Source organism: Arachis ipaensis, chromosome B8 (genome assembly GCF_059453495.1).
Source record: "Arachis ipaensis isolate K30076 ecotype BB chromosome B8, ASM5945349v1, whole genome shotgun sequence".
Classification (NCBI taxonomy): domain Eukaryota; kingdom Viridiplantae; phylum Streptophyta; class Magnoliopsida; order Fabales; family Fabaceae; genus Arachis; species Arachis ipaensis.
Genome location: NC_142443.1, coordinates 3,668,533 through 3,687,014, shown reverse-complemented (window position 1 = coordinate 3,687,014; position 18,482 = coordinate 3,668,533). Strand labels below are relative to the sequence as shown.

Below are 18,482 nucleotides of genomic sequence, written 5' to 3'. Positions count from 1 at the left end.
TTTGGTAAGTTCGACCCAATTCACCCAAGTAGCTTCCTCTCTCGGGGTACCTTCCCATTCTACAAGCACTTGCACTTCTCTAACATTTTCGTCTGATTGGGAGACACGACTATCAATAATGGCAGCAGGCACAGGTTCAAACGGTAATGATGGGGGTAGCTAATGGATGCTCGTATCACTAGAGACCTCGCCCTTGTACTCCTTCAACAAAGATACATGAAAAACAGGATGAATTGCGCTACCAGCAGGAAGTTCCAGTTTGTAAGCAACCACACCTACTTTTTGTAGCACCTTGAAAGGTCCATAGAACCGCTTTCCAAGCTTCAAATTTCCACGGTTAATTACTGAACCTTGGCGATATGGTTGGAGCTTGAGGAGGACCCAATCACCGACATTGAAACTCTTCTCGCGCCTATGTTTATCAGCTTGGCGTTTCATGCGATCTTGGGCAACCTTCAAGTGATAATGAAGTTCCATATCGAGAATTTCTCTCGCACGCAACATGTCCTCAACATCCTGAACAGTTGCAGTGTGGTTTATGTAACCTGGAATGGGACGAGCAGCGAAACCATACAAAGCCTCATGGGGTGACATCCCAATGGTGGAATGAAAAGATGTGTTGTAACAGTATTCAGCCCAGGCAAGGTAAGCAGACCACTTAGAAGGGTAAGAGTGAGAGAACACACGTAAATACTGCTCAATAGTGCGATTAACGACCTCAGTCTGACCATCCGTTTGTGGGTGGTAAGCCGTGCTAAATAGAAGTTTGGTTCCACAATTCTGAAGTAATTGCTTCCAAAATCGGCTCAAAAATAGTGGGTCACGATCGGATACAATCGTCGCAGGAAACCCATGAAGTCGTACCACCACATTTATAAATTTCTGGGCCACCATCTTGGCTGTGAATCCGGTCTTTAAGGGAGCTATGCGAGCTGTTTTGCTGAACCTATCAACCACAACCAGTAACGCTGTAAACCCAGCAGAAGGAGGTAACCGGGTGATGAAATCCATGCTAATGTCTTCCCATGGTCTCATCGGCACTGGGAGTGGCTGTAACAACCCTTGCGGCTTTGCAGTGATATATTTAGTACATTGACAATCCGGGCAATGATTCACAAATCGAATCACATCTTGCCGCATTCCCGGCCAAAAGAAGAGCTCACCTAACCCCTTATATGTCTTTAATATTCCCCCATGCCTGGCTGTCACCGTTGTATGAAACTGGTGTAGAAGAAGGTCTCTGAGGTTATCAATTTGGGGAACCCAAATCTTACCACGATATAAAAGAAGACCATCTCGGAAGGTATAGTCCGAGGAGATGTCACCCGTGTGCAATTGCTCCTTTAGGATTAACAGTTCTTCCACTTCTTGGTTGGCCTTCAAGAGGGCTGGAATGATTGAGGCTTGAAGAGTAGTGAAGGCTTGGAATTGGACTCTATCCATTTCTTCTTGCTGCCTTGATAGCGCGTCTGCTGCATTGTTAAATTTTCCAGGTCTATATTCGATGTCAAAATCGTAACCCAGTAATTTGGAGAGGTAGTGTTGCTGTTCGGGGGTGAGGATTACCTGCGTCATAAGCTCCCGAAGACCTTGATGATCTGTTTTAATAGTGAACTTGCGGCCTAAAAGATAATGCCGCCATTTCGCTACTGCCTGTGTCACAGCATATAGCTCTCGCACATAAGCCGAAGCCTGTGCCATGCGTAACCCCATTTTCTTACTGAAATACGCTATAGGATGGCCTCCTTGTGATAGAACTGCCCCTATGCCGGTGCCTGACGCATCCATTTCTACCACAAATTCTTTGGAAAAATCAGGGAGTGCGAGTACGGGAGTGTGCGTCATAATGTTTTTCAACTGATGGAATGCTTGATCTGCAGCAACTGTCCACTGGAAGGCATTCTTTTTCAACAGCTCCGTCAGTGGGAAAGCTAACTGGGCATACCCTGCCACAAACTTCCGATAATACCCTGTCAACCCCAGGAATCCGCGCAATTGTTTCAGATTCGTGGGTTCTGGCCAAGCAAGAATAGCCTCAATTTTCGCTGGATCCACTTTCACTCCTTCCCCTGTGATCACATGGCCCAAATATTCTACTTGTTGTTGGGCAAAGGAACATTTGGATTGTTTAGCAAAGAGCTGGTTCTCACGCAGCACTTGTAAAGTGAGGACAAGTGCTCTAGATGTTCCTCCTTACTCCTGCTATATACCAATATGTCATCAAAAAATACTGCCACGAAACGCCTCAAGAATGGCTGAAAAATACGATTCATGGTTGCCTGAAAGGTGGAAGGTGCATTCGTAAGTCCAAATGGCATTACCACAAACTCGTAATGGCCAATGTGCGTTCGAAAGGCAGTTTTATCAATGTCCTCCTCCTTCATGCGAATCTGGTGGTAGCCACTGCGCAGGTCAATCTTAGAGAAATAGATGGCACCGTGCAGTTCATCTAAGATTTCATCAATAGTAGGGATAGGAAACTTATCTTTTACTGTAATGGAGTTGAGAGCTCGGTAATCGACACAGAAACGCCACCCTCCATCCTTCTTCCTGACTAGCAGTATTGGACTAGAGAAAGCGCTTTGGCTATTGCGAATAATCCCTGTACTCAGCATTTATTCCACAAGCCTCTCCATTTCTTCTTTCTGGAAGTGGGGATAACGGTACGGTCGTATACTCACCGGTGCAGAGCCAGGAATTAGATGAATATGGTGATCGACTTCACGTTGCGGCGGCAATTTAATGGGCTCCTCAAAGACTTCTGAGAATTCAGTAAGAACCCCTTGAACACTTTCATCTTCCAAGGTAGCTTGTGGTGTGGAATCAGTATTGGTAACCTCTAAATGGAACATGGAGACAATAGCGTTGCTCGCATTGAGCTTCTTAAGCTCTCTGAAATGAAGATTAGCATCCTTCAGTAGCCGCTCACCTTGGAACACTACCCATTTACCCATGATTTTAAACTTCATGAATAATTCCATGTAGTTAATCCTAATTGTCCCTAACCGCATCATCCAGTGCACCCCCAAGACAACATCAGCACCCTTTAAGTCCAGTACATAAGTATCAACCGCAAAATTATACCCTTGAGCTGTTAGTGCCAAGTTCTTGCACATTGCTCCGCAATGGATAGAATCACCGTTACCCACCATCACTTGTAGAGCAGGAGTTGGACTGAGCGACAAATTCAACTTCTTGGCTACAGACCCTTTTACAAAGTTATGAGTACTTCCACCATCAATGAGGATCATCAATTGTCGGTTAGAGTGGGTACCACGGACTCTGAGCGTTTCCGGGTGAAATTCCCCTGCGAGGGCATTCAAACTAATCTTGGGTGGTTGTTCATCCCCTTCCCCAGCGTCGTCGGAATCAGATTCTGGCTCTACCACTGCCGTATGAGGCTCTTGCATCAGTTCCCGTAATTCCTCTTCCCCCATTAGGAGTTGCAATGATGATTTGCAGCGGTGACCGGGGCTGTACTTGTCGTCACAATAATAACAAAGTCCCTTTTCCCGGCGTGCACGTATATTGGCGCTGGTGAGTCTCTTGACCGGTGGGGTTTGTGGTGCGGTGGGAGAAGAATTGGTTGAGGGGGTGGGGGGAACGAAGGGTTTGAAGAGGTGACGGTGTGAGTGATGGGTTTCTGAAGTTGGGAAACTGGGTGTAGAGTTCGGTTGGGTGCAAACCGATTCGGTGGCCCAAATGAGGAGTTTGATTTGCTGCTATTGTTTTTTGTGAGGCCCAAAGTTACTGCATGTTTCTGCTCATGCAGTTTGGCAAGAGAGACAGCTTGGATATAGGAATTGGGTCGGGCCAGCAGTAGCTCGCACTTCAGGTGCTCTTGGAGCCCAGCGGTAAACAGAGCCACAATCCACTCTTCACTCAGCCCTGTCACACGGTTGCTCAGTTCTTCGAATTGACACTGATACTCTTCCACCGACCCACCTTGCTTCAATTCCTTGAGGGCTGTTCTTGGATCATAGAACACGTTCTTGCCAAAGCGAGCATTCAGCGCCTCAAGAAATGAGTCCCAGGTGTACGCAATATTGTTGTTGACTCCCCAGCGGTACCATGCATAGGCGGCACCCACCAGATGGAAGGATAGTACCCGAATCCTTTGTTCAATTGGAATGTTGAAGGTCTCCAAGTATTGCCTTGCCCGGAAAACCCAATCCTCTACTCCATCTCCTTCGAACATAGGAAGGTCGGCCACCTTCAATTTTCGGGGCCATTGTGGTTCTCCATCCAAATTAACAGATCCCGAGCCTTCCACCACATCATCTCTAGCAAAACTGGGATCGCCACTAGCTGCCTTCAGTTTCATACCCTCACGGAGCAGCTTTTCAATAGCACGCAGTGATGAATCCATCGCTGTAAGTTGCTGTTGCGTCCCTGCTATCCGTTCGTTCGCCTCCACCAAACCACGGCTCAGCGTCGCTACCTCATGCTTATTGGAGAGTGTTAATTCTTCTAGTCGGGATAATCGAGTTCCTTCCGTTATCTTGAGTTCGACTCTCAACGAGAGCACCAATTGTTAGTCCTGTTCAGCAATTTAAGTTCAAGCAGCAGTATATCAACCACAAAAAGATCAAGGAAATCATGCAGTTCAGAATGAAGTAAAAATCAAATATCAATGTATATGTAATCTGAATGGAATGAACAATAATTTTCCCTTTCGAGGGAGGGACACACTCCTCAATGATAACAATTCATAATTTCTTACCACTCCTCTATTCTTTGCCTTCCTTTTTATCCTTTTCTCTCTCTAAGTTGTTACGTAACTAACTCAATACTACCTCTGATTTTATTACTTTACTGCGCCCTTATTTTAAAGTTCATAATCCTTCATCCACGCTGGCTGTTTCTTCACCCGTTTGTCCCTCTGCTCAGCTGCTGGTTTATCTGGCCCAATTACTATCTCATCACTTTCAGTTTACTGTATTGGGCCGGGAGTAGCAGCTGTTAATGGGCTCGTATCAAATCCCCTAATGGTTATTCACAAAAAATATGATTAAGCAATTGTGTTGAACAGTTTAGTGAAACGTATTAAATTATTTTAAAATTTTCAATTATCATTAACATATTTTTTTATAAATTGTCTGCTATTCATACCCTATACCAGAGTGATGGAATACTATTAGTCCCGACTCCTTAGATTGGTGTATTAGTACCATAGTAGTAATGATTTATTCCGCAATGCAATATAACTATATAAGTTTGAGAATAACAACTCCCTTCTCAAATGACTTATTTGCAGAGAAAAGATATTTCATCATAAAATAATAAATGGGGTTAGGTTGATTTAGATTTGAGACGCTTTGCCTTGTAAGACTTGAAAGCTTTGGCGTCCAATCCCAACGAAGTCTCCGTGACGAATGAAATCATTAACCGCTTCTTTCTTTGACCCTTCTTATACACTTTTTGGTTCAATTTTTTTATTTTTTTTTCTTTTTTAATTTACAAAAGTTTAGTGGGTAAGCTCCATTATTCTACCGGGATCAGGAAAGATATAAAGTAATTAACAATTTTTTCTTATTTTTTGACTTGCATTAAAATCAAATTAACCAATTCTTCACATTTCTATCACTAAAAGTGTTACGTCTCTAACATTATATATAAAAATTCATGCAATTTTTGTGTGTGTAAATTAATAGTAAAGAATTATTAGATATTAATTTAATTAAATATATCAAATTATTTACTATTTTTAATTATTAATTTTATACAATTGCTTATTTGTAATATGTTTTAACTTGTTTTGTGTGGGTTAGTTACACGTAAATAATCTGTTTAGATTTTAGTTATTTTTATTTAGAATGAAGAGGTTTAGGATATGATAGATTAGAAACTTAGACTTTCATGCAATTCTTAGTTATTATACATTGACAAGTTTGTTTAATCAATATTACCTACTAAAGCATTTAGTTTGCAGCCAATGAGTTATTAGCTCAAATGGCATAGTCTCCCCATACTCAATTAAGAGGTTGCGGATTCGAATCTCCTATCTTTGGTAAAAAAGAAAAAAAAAAAAATTTAGTTTGCAACTTTGCATGATTGCAAGTGGTGGTATTTGGATCAACTTGTATGTATTTTAATTACAATATGTCAAAGGATATCAACCCAGTAGATATATCTTGATCTGTTCCTTTCAATAATCTCTTTGGAAATTCTTATATGAAAAAATCAACCTAATAATATAGATGGACCAAATTTGAAAAATGTAACAAATATTAAATGAAATTGGTTGCGCATGAGGTGACCTGAGTGGTCAAAGATATTTTCCAATGCAAGGCGCCAGAATAATATTCGTTGACCAAAAAAACAAAATAAAATTCAACACTGATGATTTATGGTTGTGTTTGAGATTGGAGAAAATGAATGAAGGATTGCGTTTCCTCTATTTAAGCATGTCTAAGTTGTGTGCTATATCATATTAGTTAATTAATTAACACCTTCTGAATCTAATAAGCACAAATGGAACTTCCAAGTATTTGCAAGCTTTGCTTTGCAATCTTCATCCTAAACGCTTCATTGTTGTTCCTCGCAGCAGCAACACCACCCTCGGACTCAAACTTGTTCCGAGAATACATTGGAGCTGAGTTCAACAATGTCAAATTCTCAGATGTTCCTGTTAACTCCAACGTTGACTTCCACTTCATTCTCTCCTTTGCCATTGACTACGATACTTCATCTTCTACTTCTCCAACCAATGGAAAATTCAACATCTTCTGGGACAATCAGAATCTTAGCCCTTCCCAAGTATCTTCCATCAAGTCCGAGAACTCCAATGTCAAGGTGTGTTACAAACCACTTTAGCCGTTAAAAACTTGCTTATTTAACATTCATTAATTGTTACAAACCTAAGAGCCGTTAAATAAAAATTTAGTCAAATCAATCAAATTATCTAACGACTCTCAGATATCAACTTCACGTGAAGTCGACTTTACCTGAATTTCTACCTTGTTACAATTATAACAATTAATGAATAGTAACCAAATTCTGACTATTTTTTGTTAATTTTCTTTTATTACCAAACATTTCTGTAATATTTAATAGGTAGCACTTAGTCTCGGCGGCGACAGCGTTAACGGCGAATCTGCTTACTTCAATCCATCTTCGGTGGATTCATGGGTTTCCAACGCAGTTTCTTCGCTCACAAGCATAATCAAGGAGTACAACTTAGATGGAATTGACATCGACTATGAGCACTTCAAATCAGACCCTGATACCTTTGCTGAATGCATTGGAAAGTTGATCAAAACTCTCAAGGAAAATGGGGTGATCAAATTCGCTTCTATAGCTCCGTTCGACGACGACGTTGTCCAGAGTCACTACATGACACTGTGGAAGAGTTATGGAAGCCTGATAGACTATGTGAACTTTCAGTTCTATGCATATGACAAAGGAACCACAGTGGATGAGTTCATAGGGTACTTCAACACACAGAGTTCAAACTATAATGGTGGGAAGGTGTTGGTGAGTTTTATCAGTGATGGGAGTGGAGGGTTGTCACCAGATGGTGGATTCTTCACTGCATGTAGCACTCTCAAGAGCCAGCAGAAACTTCATGGTATCTTTGTCTGGTCTGCTGATGATTCTAAGGCTAATGGATTCAAATATGAGAAGCAATCACAAGCACTTTTGGCTATTCCTCATTAGATTTTATGTATATATGTCTTCATTCTGTTACTATATGCTTTCTATGTATGTATTTGTTTCCAGAGTACTATTTTAATAAAATGGTATTTTAATTTCTATACTTTTTTTTCACAAAATTGTCAACCTATTGTGTACATTCATGACGATTTGACAAAGAAAGCATTTAGAGTAACATTGGTGCTTAATTTCAAGAAGTGGAAGGCCAAAATCTTATCTCAAACAGTGTTATAATATTGGTGGAGCACTCTGCTTAATCTTCTGCCGTAGCAGGAAAGAAAACCATTGGAATTCATACAAAATCCACTTATTATTACATTGTATAGATGCTTAATGATTATTATTCCCTTGCCATGCAAATGGATTAAATAGTATTTTATTATTTAACAAGGATAAGTAGTACATATTCATAGGAACATATGTGATAGAATAGAACATGGGTCTTATTTAACAGCACATAAGTATATGATATAGAGTAGAGTAGCTTGAGGTAGAAATTGTTGCATGATCATGCATTATTCATTGGTTATTATAGTAATTATGGTAATGGATGGAGACACCAACGCCTCTTCTTTTCTTGAGAATATCCATGCCTCCAAGAAAGAACACAATTGGAGAGAGAGTACCCCAGTCCTCATTCTCCGCACTGTACCCAGCAAACAGCTTCCTTTTCGGATAAAACTCTCCCACTAGCTTGTTGTATTGCACCAACAACGTTTTTGGATCCAACACTGGAGATTCCTCATTTTGGAACTGGTAATCTACCCAGTCAATTAGAATTGGACACGTCTTGTACAAGGGGAAGTAGAAGTCCTTGTTGAGACCTGAGGATGGTGAAATTGAAGCCACACTAATCACACCACCATCCTTTAAGTTCTTCATGACCTGCCCAAAATAGTGATGATATATTTTTCATCAATAATTATTGTTAGAAACAAGAGACTAAACTGGAGAAAGGATTTGTGTATTATTGAGTGTATTCAAGTTGTCTGGAATGATACAATATAAAAGGTATTTATAGGTATTAAGAGAATCGTAATAATAAAGACGTAATCTCCTATAATAAATATTCAGATATACTAAATAATACTAATTGATCCTAATTATATTCTAACCATTATGTTTAAATAATACTACTCTAACTCTAACCTGGGCAATGCAGTCGACAAAAACATCGGGTGTGGCATTGATGTGGTCGTATAAGACATCAATGCCATCAATTTGGAGGTCAGAGTGATCATTATGGATGATGTTGGTGATTGATTGAGTTGCATTGGTGATCCATGAGTTGTTGTCAAGAGGGCTGAAGGGGAATATGGTGCCTTTGTTTCCAATGCAAATGAAGACTTTGACATTGACATCAGGATGGTCCTTCTTGAACTGAGAGATTGCTGAGGCAGTGACCTTTGTTAGGTCCCAAGTGGGTCTGAACACCCCATTGGTTGGGACACCCTCTTCATCATAGTCTGTGGCGTATGTCAGGGCAATTTGGAACTCCTTCAGGAACTTACTCGATACAAATACTTGTAAGAATGAATCATCAAATGTGTATTGCCTAAAGATGGATAATGCCATTGAATTGCAATTTGGGGTAATAATGTTGATCTTAATGTGTGATCAACATGGTGGCTTTATATATACTTGTTCTTAATTAGATAGGTGAGTTTATGAATGGTTGAAATGCAAGGTATGTATGGAGTTACCGTAAAATCAAATCAAGTTATTTCACCAACTCTCTAATCCTAAGAAGAACAAAGATTTTGTAGTTGATCCTTCTCATTGGATAGCTATGGATATCATCCCGGATTTTGTCAAGCTAAGATTCATCACTTGAGATTGAAGGTCATCAAATATCTCTGAAAACATTGTTTAAACATGTTTTATTGTCACGTGCTTGCATCTAAACTCAATAATGGACACCACTTCATAGTCATGTATGAATACTTGAAGGAGTTTTCATTAACTTGACGTTGGAAATTATCTGCAATAATAATATTTTAAGTAACATTTTTCATTGATTCTAATATCACATTTTTGGGTCTATAGCCATCAACAACATTTTTTTTGGGCCTTTTAACCATCAGCAAGTTCAAAAGGGCATTCACTGTCCAACTGAAAGAATTAGTCTACTCATCAGCTATGGGCCTATATAAGTATATATCATGCATTTACTCCTTGTCCAAACTTAAATAACCCAGATAATATGCCAATGAGCCTTAGCTCACACGGCATTCCGTTCCCTCCCCATCTTAAAGATTTCGGGCTCAACTCCTACTAATTGCATTCAAGGAGAAAAAATTGGTAAATATATGAAGAATGTATAAGTGTATCTACTTGTACCTAAAATTGGAGATTGTCCAATCCATTTGAGGTACCTAGGATTAGGGTTTATAAGTTAGTCTGCTTCACCCTCGAACAATAATATATCAATCCCAATAATAATAAAAAATATATCGTCCAAAATCAAGACATAAAAGTTAAGGTGAATTATATAAAACTTATAACTTAGTATATAATTTTTGTTTAACTTATTTCCTGTGACAAATTTTAAATATTAATTATTAACTTTTTTTAATAAGCCAAACACAACTTTTTAAGCACCATGCTAATCACCATCATCTCATAAAACAAAAGTCCCATGAAATGGTGATGAATAATCCGCGCATATTCACCCTAGAACTCACAGCATATATAGTAAATAATCAAAATCAGGATTCAGGAACAACACTGAAGCGTATATTGCAAATACAAATGATAGGAGAATGTGTGATATCAACATCAAATGACAAGATCATGACATGCCCGGAATCTTGCTGCTTTATAGCTTCTCATAATAATAATTCATCTTTATTTCTCTCTTTGGCTTTCAGAAAAGATAATTTAGGTCCTCCTCCCACCTAGCCAAGGCTATATATGGCTACCGCTAGATATATAGGTACAATCCATTTTGGCACAATCATTAAATTTATGAACCTGCTTACAACTAAATATGAGAATTTTTCTTTGCAATATCAAATCAATGATAATACAATCTGCTAATTCTTTGTTGAAATTATTAATCGCCAGACACAAAATAAGGCCAGACTTTAATAACTTCCAACCATATTACCTGCCTGCCTCTCAAGACCTTTGACTCAACATTCCAAATGGTTCCTTATGATTTGTTGAATACAATAAATTAATTTGTATTCACTTTTATATTAAAACCATCATGATTGATCATGAAATAAGTAAATTGTCAAATTGGATAAAAGTACAAGAAACTAGAAGACTCCACATATTACTAACTTGTTAGAAGATTTGAAAATTTATAATTCATGATATTTTTTATAAAATCTTAAAAGATTTAAAAATGTTACAAATTACTTACAACATATTAGAAGTAGTGTTTATAATGCAAAGTCAAATATGAGTTGTAAAGTTTAACTATATATTTTGCCTATATAAAAGCTTGAAACTCATATACTTTAATATCTCTATATGAATGAAAATGTATTAAGTTGTTAGAAACTCTATCTTCTCCTTTGTGAGTATAGTTTTTAAAATCAGACCGATCAATTTGACCGAAAAATCAATAAACCAAACCTTACATCGGTTCAATTGAAAGCTAAAACCGATACGAACCTTCATGTTCTAGAGCTTCTGAAAATGGGCCACCAAGTTGTCATGTTTCTTGTTAGTATATATGCAAATTATAATAACTTATAGATATCTTTCGTCAAATGATTTACTTTTATTTAATTTATTTTAATTTTAGTTATAAATTTATTTATTTTTTCTTTTGATAATTATGCAATATCTGTTAATATTATTTTTCAATAAATACTTGTAAGATAGAATAGTATAATATGTATAAATTAATAAATAAATTATTAAAATTTAAAAATAATAGTTATTTTAATATAAAAACAAAACAAAAATACTTATGATAGAGTAAAAATAATAAAATACTTATTGTTCTTGTTCTATATTATTTTAGATTGGCTTGATTATTCTTAAAATGTTAATAAATATATGTATTTTAAATTTTAATTTTAAGTTTTTGACTATTTTATATTTTTTATTTACGTAAAATTGAGAACTGGTTTAATTAATGTCACATTGGTTGAACTAGTGACCCAATGACCTAATAACCTAATTGGTTCGATTATCATTTCAATTTTGATAATTATGCTTGTAAATGTGTTAGTAAATTTAAGAGATAAAAATATGATAGTACTATTTATGTAAACAAATAATTTTAAAATTAATTAAGTGTAAGTATTATATTTACAACATAATTGATTAATTGAAGCCTAACTATGACAACTACTTATTAATAAGGTTGTGTTGACCTTAATTGGCACATCATTGCCATAATAATCTCTAATAATAAGGACAGGAAAAGAAAGAAAACATAATTTTTTCCTTCTCAGTATAAAATATATCTACTTTTAATTTAATAATCTTGTATCTCAATTCTAAATTACAATTAAGAGCAAATATTGTCCAAGAGAAGTAAAACTCTTACCCGGTAGAATGAGTATGAAAGAACGACCCACCCTAAGCTAGAAACACGTTTTTCGTTAGCCAAAAAGCCTATTCAGTATTCACTTGGACGTATATATATATAGGCACTTACGTCTTATACATAGCATTTTATTAGTACACATTTCTTTGCAACATAATGATCATGATTCGTTACATGTCAACTTTTTCCACCAATTTCTATAGAGTTTGTATAAAGTGCTTAATTAAGGATAGAAAATGACCTTACCCCTCTTACCATTATGCTGATCGATATATATATATAGCATGGCACTTGTTAGAGTTGTAATTAAAATGAGTCAACGGTTAAAGGCCTTGTGAGGTCTAAATGAAATGACAAATCGACACATATACGTTGAAACAAGAAGGGATATAGAGTCCTATATGATTAGTTTGTGAATTTTTCATACAAGACTAATGTACATGACAAGAGAGAAAGTGATACCTGCGGAGATTATTATTATGATACGCTGCTTAATGGTATGATCCATATCCTTATCCGATATTTTCCCATTCATTCATGCTATGTGTCAGTCAAAATCCATCACTAAAATAATCATTAATATAAAATATATATTAAAAATAAATTAAATAATACAAATTTTTATATATAAAAATATAATAATTAATTTTAATAATTAATTTAAATATACAGATAATATTTTTTTATTTATATTAATTCCTTCCATCTGTCACATACATGATATATTCTTATTCACGCCGCCCTCAACCTCCATCACACGGGTTTTTTTAGATGGTTAATTATTTTATAAAAAAAATATATAAAATGTATAATTAAATATAATAAATATTTTATATTTAATTTGATTTTTTTATGATATTTTTTAATTTAAGAGATCAAAGACTAATCTATTATAAATCAAAAATTTATTTAAAAATTTATTGTTGATTAATAAATTATTATATGATAAGACAATTTAAACTCTCAATATTTAATTATACAAAATAATAAACTAACTACTAAACGAATTAAATTTAGTTATATTTTATAAATATTTAATTTCTAAATGTTTGTAGAACATTTTTATTAGTATATATATAACTTAAAAGATGGATGTATTATTTATCCACTAAAATACCAATAAAAACTGGTAAATTTAAGTTTGAAGTTGAGAGTCTTAACGAGTTGACTCGAATCTAGCTAGGGCAAGATGGAATGGGTGATAATAGTGGAGATAACTGTTGAAACTTGAAAAGATCGGATGGGGGTGCAAATTGTTTCGTTGTCTTGTATCCATTGGGAAGAATTCAGCTTTCCATCTAAGCATAAACCCCACCAGACTCAAATTCCATTTTTATTATTATTATTATTTCTTCATATAGCTTTCTAGCTACTAAGACTTCAATTCTTGCACAGGCCGGTGCTACCTATATAGCTAGCTATATTATCATTCTTTCTTCTCTTCTTTAATTTCATCATTTAACACTTATTTCTTTTTAAACCAATTTGGACCGGTGAAATTACTCGTTCTTTTAAATAAATATTAAAATTTAAATTTTATCTTATAATATAATAATTTATTGACAACAATAAATTTTTAAATATAACTTAAATTTACGATAAATTAATTTTTGATTTGTCAAATTAAAAAATATCATAAGAAAATAAACAAATTAAATTTAAATATGTCCAAATTTGCTAATTTTTTTTTGTTATGGAAGTAAAAGTGGTGATATGCTTTAACATTGTAATTTTTGGTGTTTTTTAAAACTATAGAAAGTACACAAATTCTTGGGTCCGATTTCTGTACTTAAATTTTTTTTATTTTTTTTAACACAAATCGAACGGTCTGATTTGTGTACCTCTCAGAAATCGGACGGTCCGATTTCTGTACCTCTAATAAATCGGGCGGTCCGATTTCTGCTTCTCTAGTTAAACGATTCCACATTTTAGTATAACACCCCAACAATCTACATTTAAAAAAAGAGAACAACTAGAGAACCAAAAGTATATCAGCCAAAAATCAGCTAAAATATGTTTGGGTTCCATAAAAAATCGAATTTTGGTTTGTGCTCAGTGATCTCAGGAGCGATTTTCAAACATATTATTCAAAAAGTGATTTTAATTAAACGATTTTGTTTACTTTTTGGTTGGTCACATTTTGATTCCATATACTTTTCCTTAAAAAAAACACCACTACCACTCTATTTTAAAAATAAAAAGTTCCCAAATCGCCGCTACTAATTTATTTTTATTTTGCTAGCCAGAAACATCAAATCAGATCGACCTTTCGATCGATGTAACAGTGCTGAAAAGTCAACCGGTATCAATAATTTCAATTTGGAACATGTTCACTTGGTAGCACTCTCTAGTTCCTTCTGGAATAATGGTTTATCGTAAATGCGAGTGTAGTTAAACGAAAATCCATAAATACATTCTTTTTATCATTGTATGCTATAAATTCTTATATGCAATGATGGAGCTTCCACTACTAGCTAGATCATCCCATGCTTCTCTTATTCCATTTTTTATTTTTTAAAAATCAACTGAATATATGAACTTACATGAAAAGAAACATATTAATTAATTAGCTAATATTTTGTCAAAATTCTTATTTGTAAAATTATTTTTATAATTCTCAATTTTTGGAGTATTTAAAATTTAAAGTTAAAATTTATAATTTAAACTTTATGATAGGAAATAATTTAATAAAATTAGATATTAGTTGAAAAAAAAAGTTGACTTTCTAATTTATCTCGAAGAATTACTGCTAAGTACAAATTAGGGTTGACATAGCTCATCAAAATGGTAAACTTTGTGAAGCTAAAAGAAAATGTATGAGGTATAGCTGCAATTAAAATTTATTAATGGCAGGGGATGTATGGCAGGTTTATTTATTAATCTGCTCTACCAAAACAGAACCACATTTATGTTTCTTAGCAGCATATATATGAATGAATGGAAGACCTAGCTAGCTAGCTAGTTGCCAACTGAAAAAGATTATGCAGCACGCACTGTGGGGACTATAGTGACAAAGATGTATCAACGTTAATGCGTAATAGATTCTCCCTTTGCTTAGCTTCAACCATTTCAATTTAGTTCATTATTCCCCTTCAAATTCTGCTTCTCAATTGGCTCATTATTTTCGGAAGCAATATTCGTGGATGTAACTGTTGTATAAAAAAATGGTGTGTCTCTTGTACAAACTCTCAGGCTAAAAAATTTTGATATGGAAGCAAAATGAGTGATATACTTTAAGATAGTAATTTTTGGTGTTTTTTAAAATTTGTGGGAGTATACAAATCAGATGATTCGATTTGTGTTTAAAAAGTTGAAAATAATTCAAAGTACACAAATTGAAAGGTCTGATTTGTGTTAAAAAAAATTGAAAAAACTCAGAGTATATAAATCGGACCATGCGAGTTGTTTGATTTTAAAATTTTGCTTAGGAAATCGCATGATCCGACTTGTGGTTGGACAAATATGAATTTCGGAAGCTAGAAAACAGACTCTCCGAGTTATTTTTTGTTGTCAATTTTTTGTTATGAAATGGAATATCAAACGTAATTTGGAGTGTCCGTTTACTGATGGAGAACTCGCATGATCCAAATTCTGTTCCACTGACACCACATGGCTATGAAGCACCTGTATTCTCCATATCCGAGTCCAACACCACTTTTGCTTTCATATTCAAATTAAAAAAAATACAAACTCTCATGTTCTAATATTTATTATTAATTAGTATTATTGCTAGAGAGACTACAATCTAAAGTTATATATTATTTAATTATTCTAATAATAATTAAAAAATACAAAATAAAATAACTTTGTACTATTTTGGACTGATTTATTATTATATTCCGAACATTTTTGGCTTATAAATTTTCTTTTATATATATATTGAAGCAACCAAGAGTATGTAGAATATTTAATTACTGAAAAAAAAATCATAATCTAAGGGTAGTACATGCCTTAAGTGTTAATTATAGTGCAGTGAATAACAAAATCTTATTATCATAGATATTTTATTTGATTTCTTAGCAAGTAGTGGTACGAGTAGGTAAGTTACAGAAAATCAAGAGGGATTGATAGATCATTCTAGACATTCTTTCTCCTTCCGACAATAACATGCAACAACTAACATATGTTGATATTGTTGTCTCTAATTAAAGCTGCATGCGCCAGCATGGATATATATGGAGCTATGTATAATCTAATGATGGTGATAATGAAAACAAAGACTTTGGTGTATGTTGTCTTAAAAGTCGTAAAAAATCCTAATTCTAAATCTTCCCTAACACATACACGACGTACCCACCTTAAGAATCTTAATTTACTAGGTTAATTAATTTAATTACTTTAGAAATGGCAGGTACTATACATAATACATAATTACATATACTGTATGTGTCACATGGGAGGGATGTAGAAAATTAGAGTTACTCGGAAAATGGTGCATGGTAGGGTCAGAAGAAGAGACGACGCAATGCAAGTTGGGTACGATTAGATTCCATGCCCTTTGATTTGAGAAGCAATATATATTAACAGAGATACAAAAAAGGACCATGAATCAGTAAACAATAGTGCCAGTACTACAAACTCTGCTGACCAATTAGAGATTCTGAGCATATATAGTGCCCTGCCAACACTCACTTCATATTGTTTTCCATAATGAATCAAACTAGACATATTATATAAGTAACTGTGTTTTTTCACAGACATTTAAAGCATTTAATAATCTACTTGCATGTTTAGAAATTCATCGTTAAGCTTGATCCGTTACTAATAATTCGACCTACACGGTCTATAGATTGAAACTATATAAATAAAACATGTTAAATCAAAGGTATGCATTTTTTTTTTCTTTTAATAAAATTTTTGGTATGAACGCAAATAATGTTCAAAAATAATTACTATAAAATTAGGCTAATATTCTTAATAGTTTCGTAATATTAGGTCTGTAAATTAATCGTTATTTATCACAATAATTCTATAAAAAGAAAAAACTCTAAAAGGAGAAGGTATACGCTATTTATTTTGAATAACATTATACTCATCTCTTATTCTTACTTACTTGAGCTTCGAAGTGTCTTTATAGGTAAACGTCACTACTATTTCTTTTGAATACTGAGTGTCCAACTAATTTTAACAACTAAATTAAATGTATTCATTTTAAAAATTGAAAAAGTGACCCCTCTATTTTATATGAAATTGCGAAAAAGACCCAAGAAAACCATACATTTTTATTTTGACGCTTCCTAGCTGACCGGTGTGCCAAACAGCTTTTTGGGCGTTTCGGTGCGCTAACACCTCCCGCGTACCGAATCCGTGTCCTCTTTGTAGATACACGTCGCTGCTGTTTCTCTTAAAACCTACATCTACCTCTTTTACTTCAGGTGAAAGAGAGCTCAATCCCTAAATAGAACAACAGGTTATATATCTACCGCCAGACTTATTATATATAAGAACAAAGCTAACTAATAAATAAAAAAATTTATATGAATAAGTTCATATTATAAATCTCCTAGGATTAATACCTTAAAAAGAACTTTAAAATTTTAGACTTTTCTACTATAATAACTAACTTTTATGGAGCAATGATTTTTTAAAAATTGTTCGATTTTTGACGTAATACTCTTTTTTAAAGTATTAGTCCCACAAAACTCGTGTGCTCTCTAAAAATTGTATCTATCTGTTATTCACTTATTTATGAACAAAATCCTAACACGCTCAATAAAAAGATGGAAATGGAAGATGGTACACTAGAGTGTAGAGTCGAGAGACGTGTTAGTATTTTATAGTTCCGTACAATGGTGAAAAGATGTGCCATCTGTGAGAGTACAGATTGAAGTGAGTTGGAGTAGATCCTGATGGTTATAAAGATGCAGTGGGTGGGTGTATTTGGAGTGCAAATGGCACCAAACCACGCACTGTTGTGTTAAAAGTAACTACTTTATTTTACTAGCTGAATGGAGACACACGGGGCTATTTGTCTCATCTCAAACTCGAAGAATCTCATAAATAAATGGATTTCCATATGCCGGAAATGCCATCAGACATTAACAATGCTAACAATAGTAGTTCTATCCAAATTTAGAATCGCTCAACAATTATGTCCAATAATGTGGATCAATTAACATAACTATTCAGCTGAGTTAAACTGACTAAGATGATCACATTGGCGAGGGAGTTACCCGTAAAAAAATTAGTTTTCAAAATACTAATTGTTCTTCTTGTGTGATGATTTTGATCTTAAATTTCATAATTTTTTGTCTGAGAACAAAATATATTTTAGCTTTTTGAAAAAAATAGGATGGATGCATGATAAGTGTAAAAA

General features: G+C 34.6%; 3 protein-coding genes across 3 annotated transcripts; 1 reads left to right on the top strand and 2 right to left on the bottom strand.

Annotated features, from left to right (window-relative positions):
• Positions 1-2,615: 2,615 nt before the first annotated feature.
• On the bottom strand, positions 2,616-3,437 carry LOC148547017 (uncharacterized). Its single transcript, XM_088495256.1, has one exon. It carries the CDS (start codon positions 3,435-3,437, stop codon positions 2,616-2,618), a length of 822 nt encoding a protein of 273 aa, XP_088351382.1.
• A 2,924-nt stretch (positions 3,438-6,361) lies between these two features.
• Positions 6,362-7,757, top strand: LOC107611827 (chitinase 2). Its single transcript, XM_016313719.3, has 2 exons — positions 6,362-6,795; positions 7,057-7,757. Exons 1-2 carry the CDS (start codon positions 6,475-6,477, stop codon positions 7,657-7,659), a joined length of 924 nt encoding a protein of 307 aa, XP_016169205.1. The 5' UTR covers positions 6,362-6,474; the 3' UTR covers positions 7,660-7,757.
• Positions 7,758-8,036: 279 nt separating this feature from the next.
• On the bottom strand, positions 8,037-9,271 carry LOC107612063 (ruBisCO-associated protein-like). Its single transcript, XM_016313900.3, has 2 exons — positions 8,806-9,271; positions 8,037-8,541 (listed from the first exon to the last, which is right to left on the bottom strand). Exons 1-2 carry the CDS (start codon positions 9,229-9,231, stop codon positions 8,176-8,178), a joined length of 792 nt encoding a protein of 263 aa, XP_016169386.1. The 5' UTR covers positions 9,232-9,271; the 3' UTR covers positions 8,037-8,175.
• Positions 9,272-18,482: the final 9,211 nt, after the last annotated feature.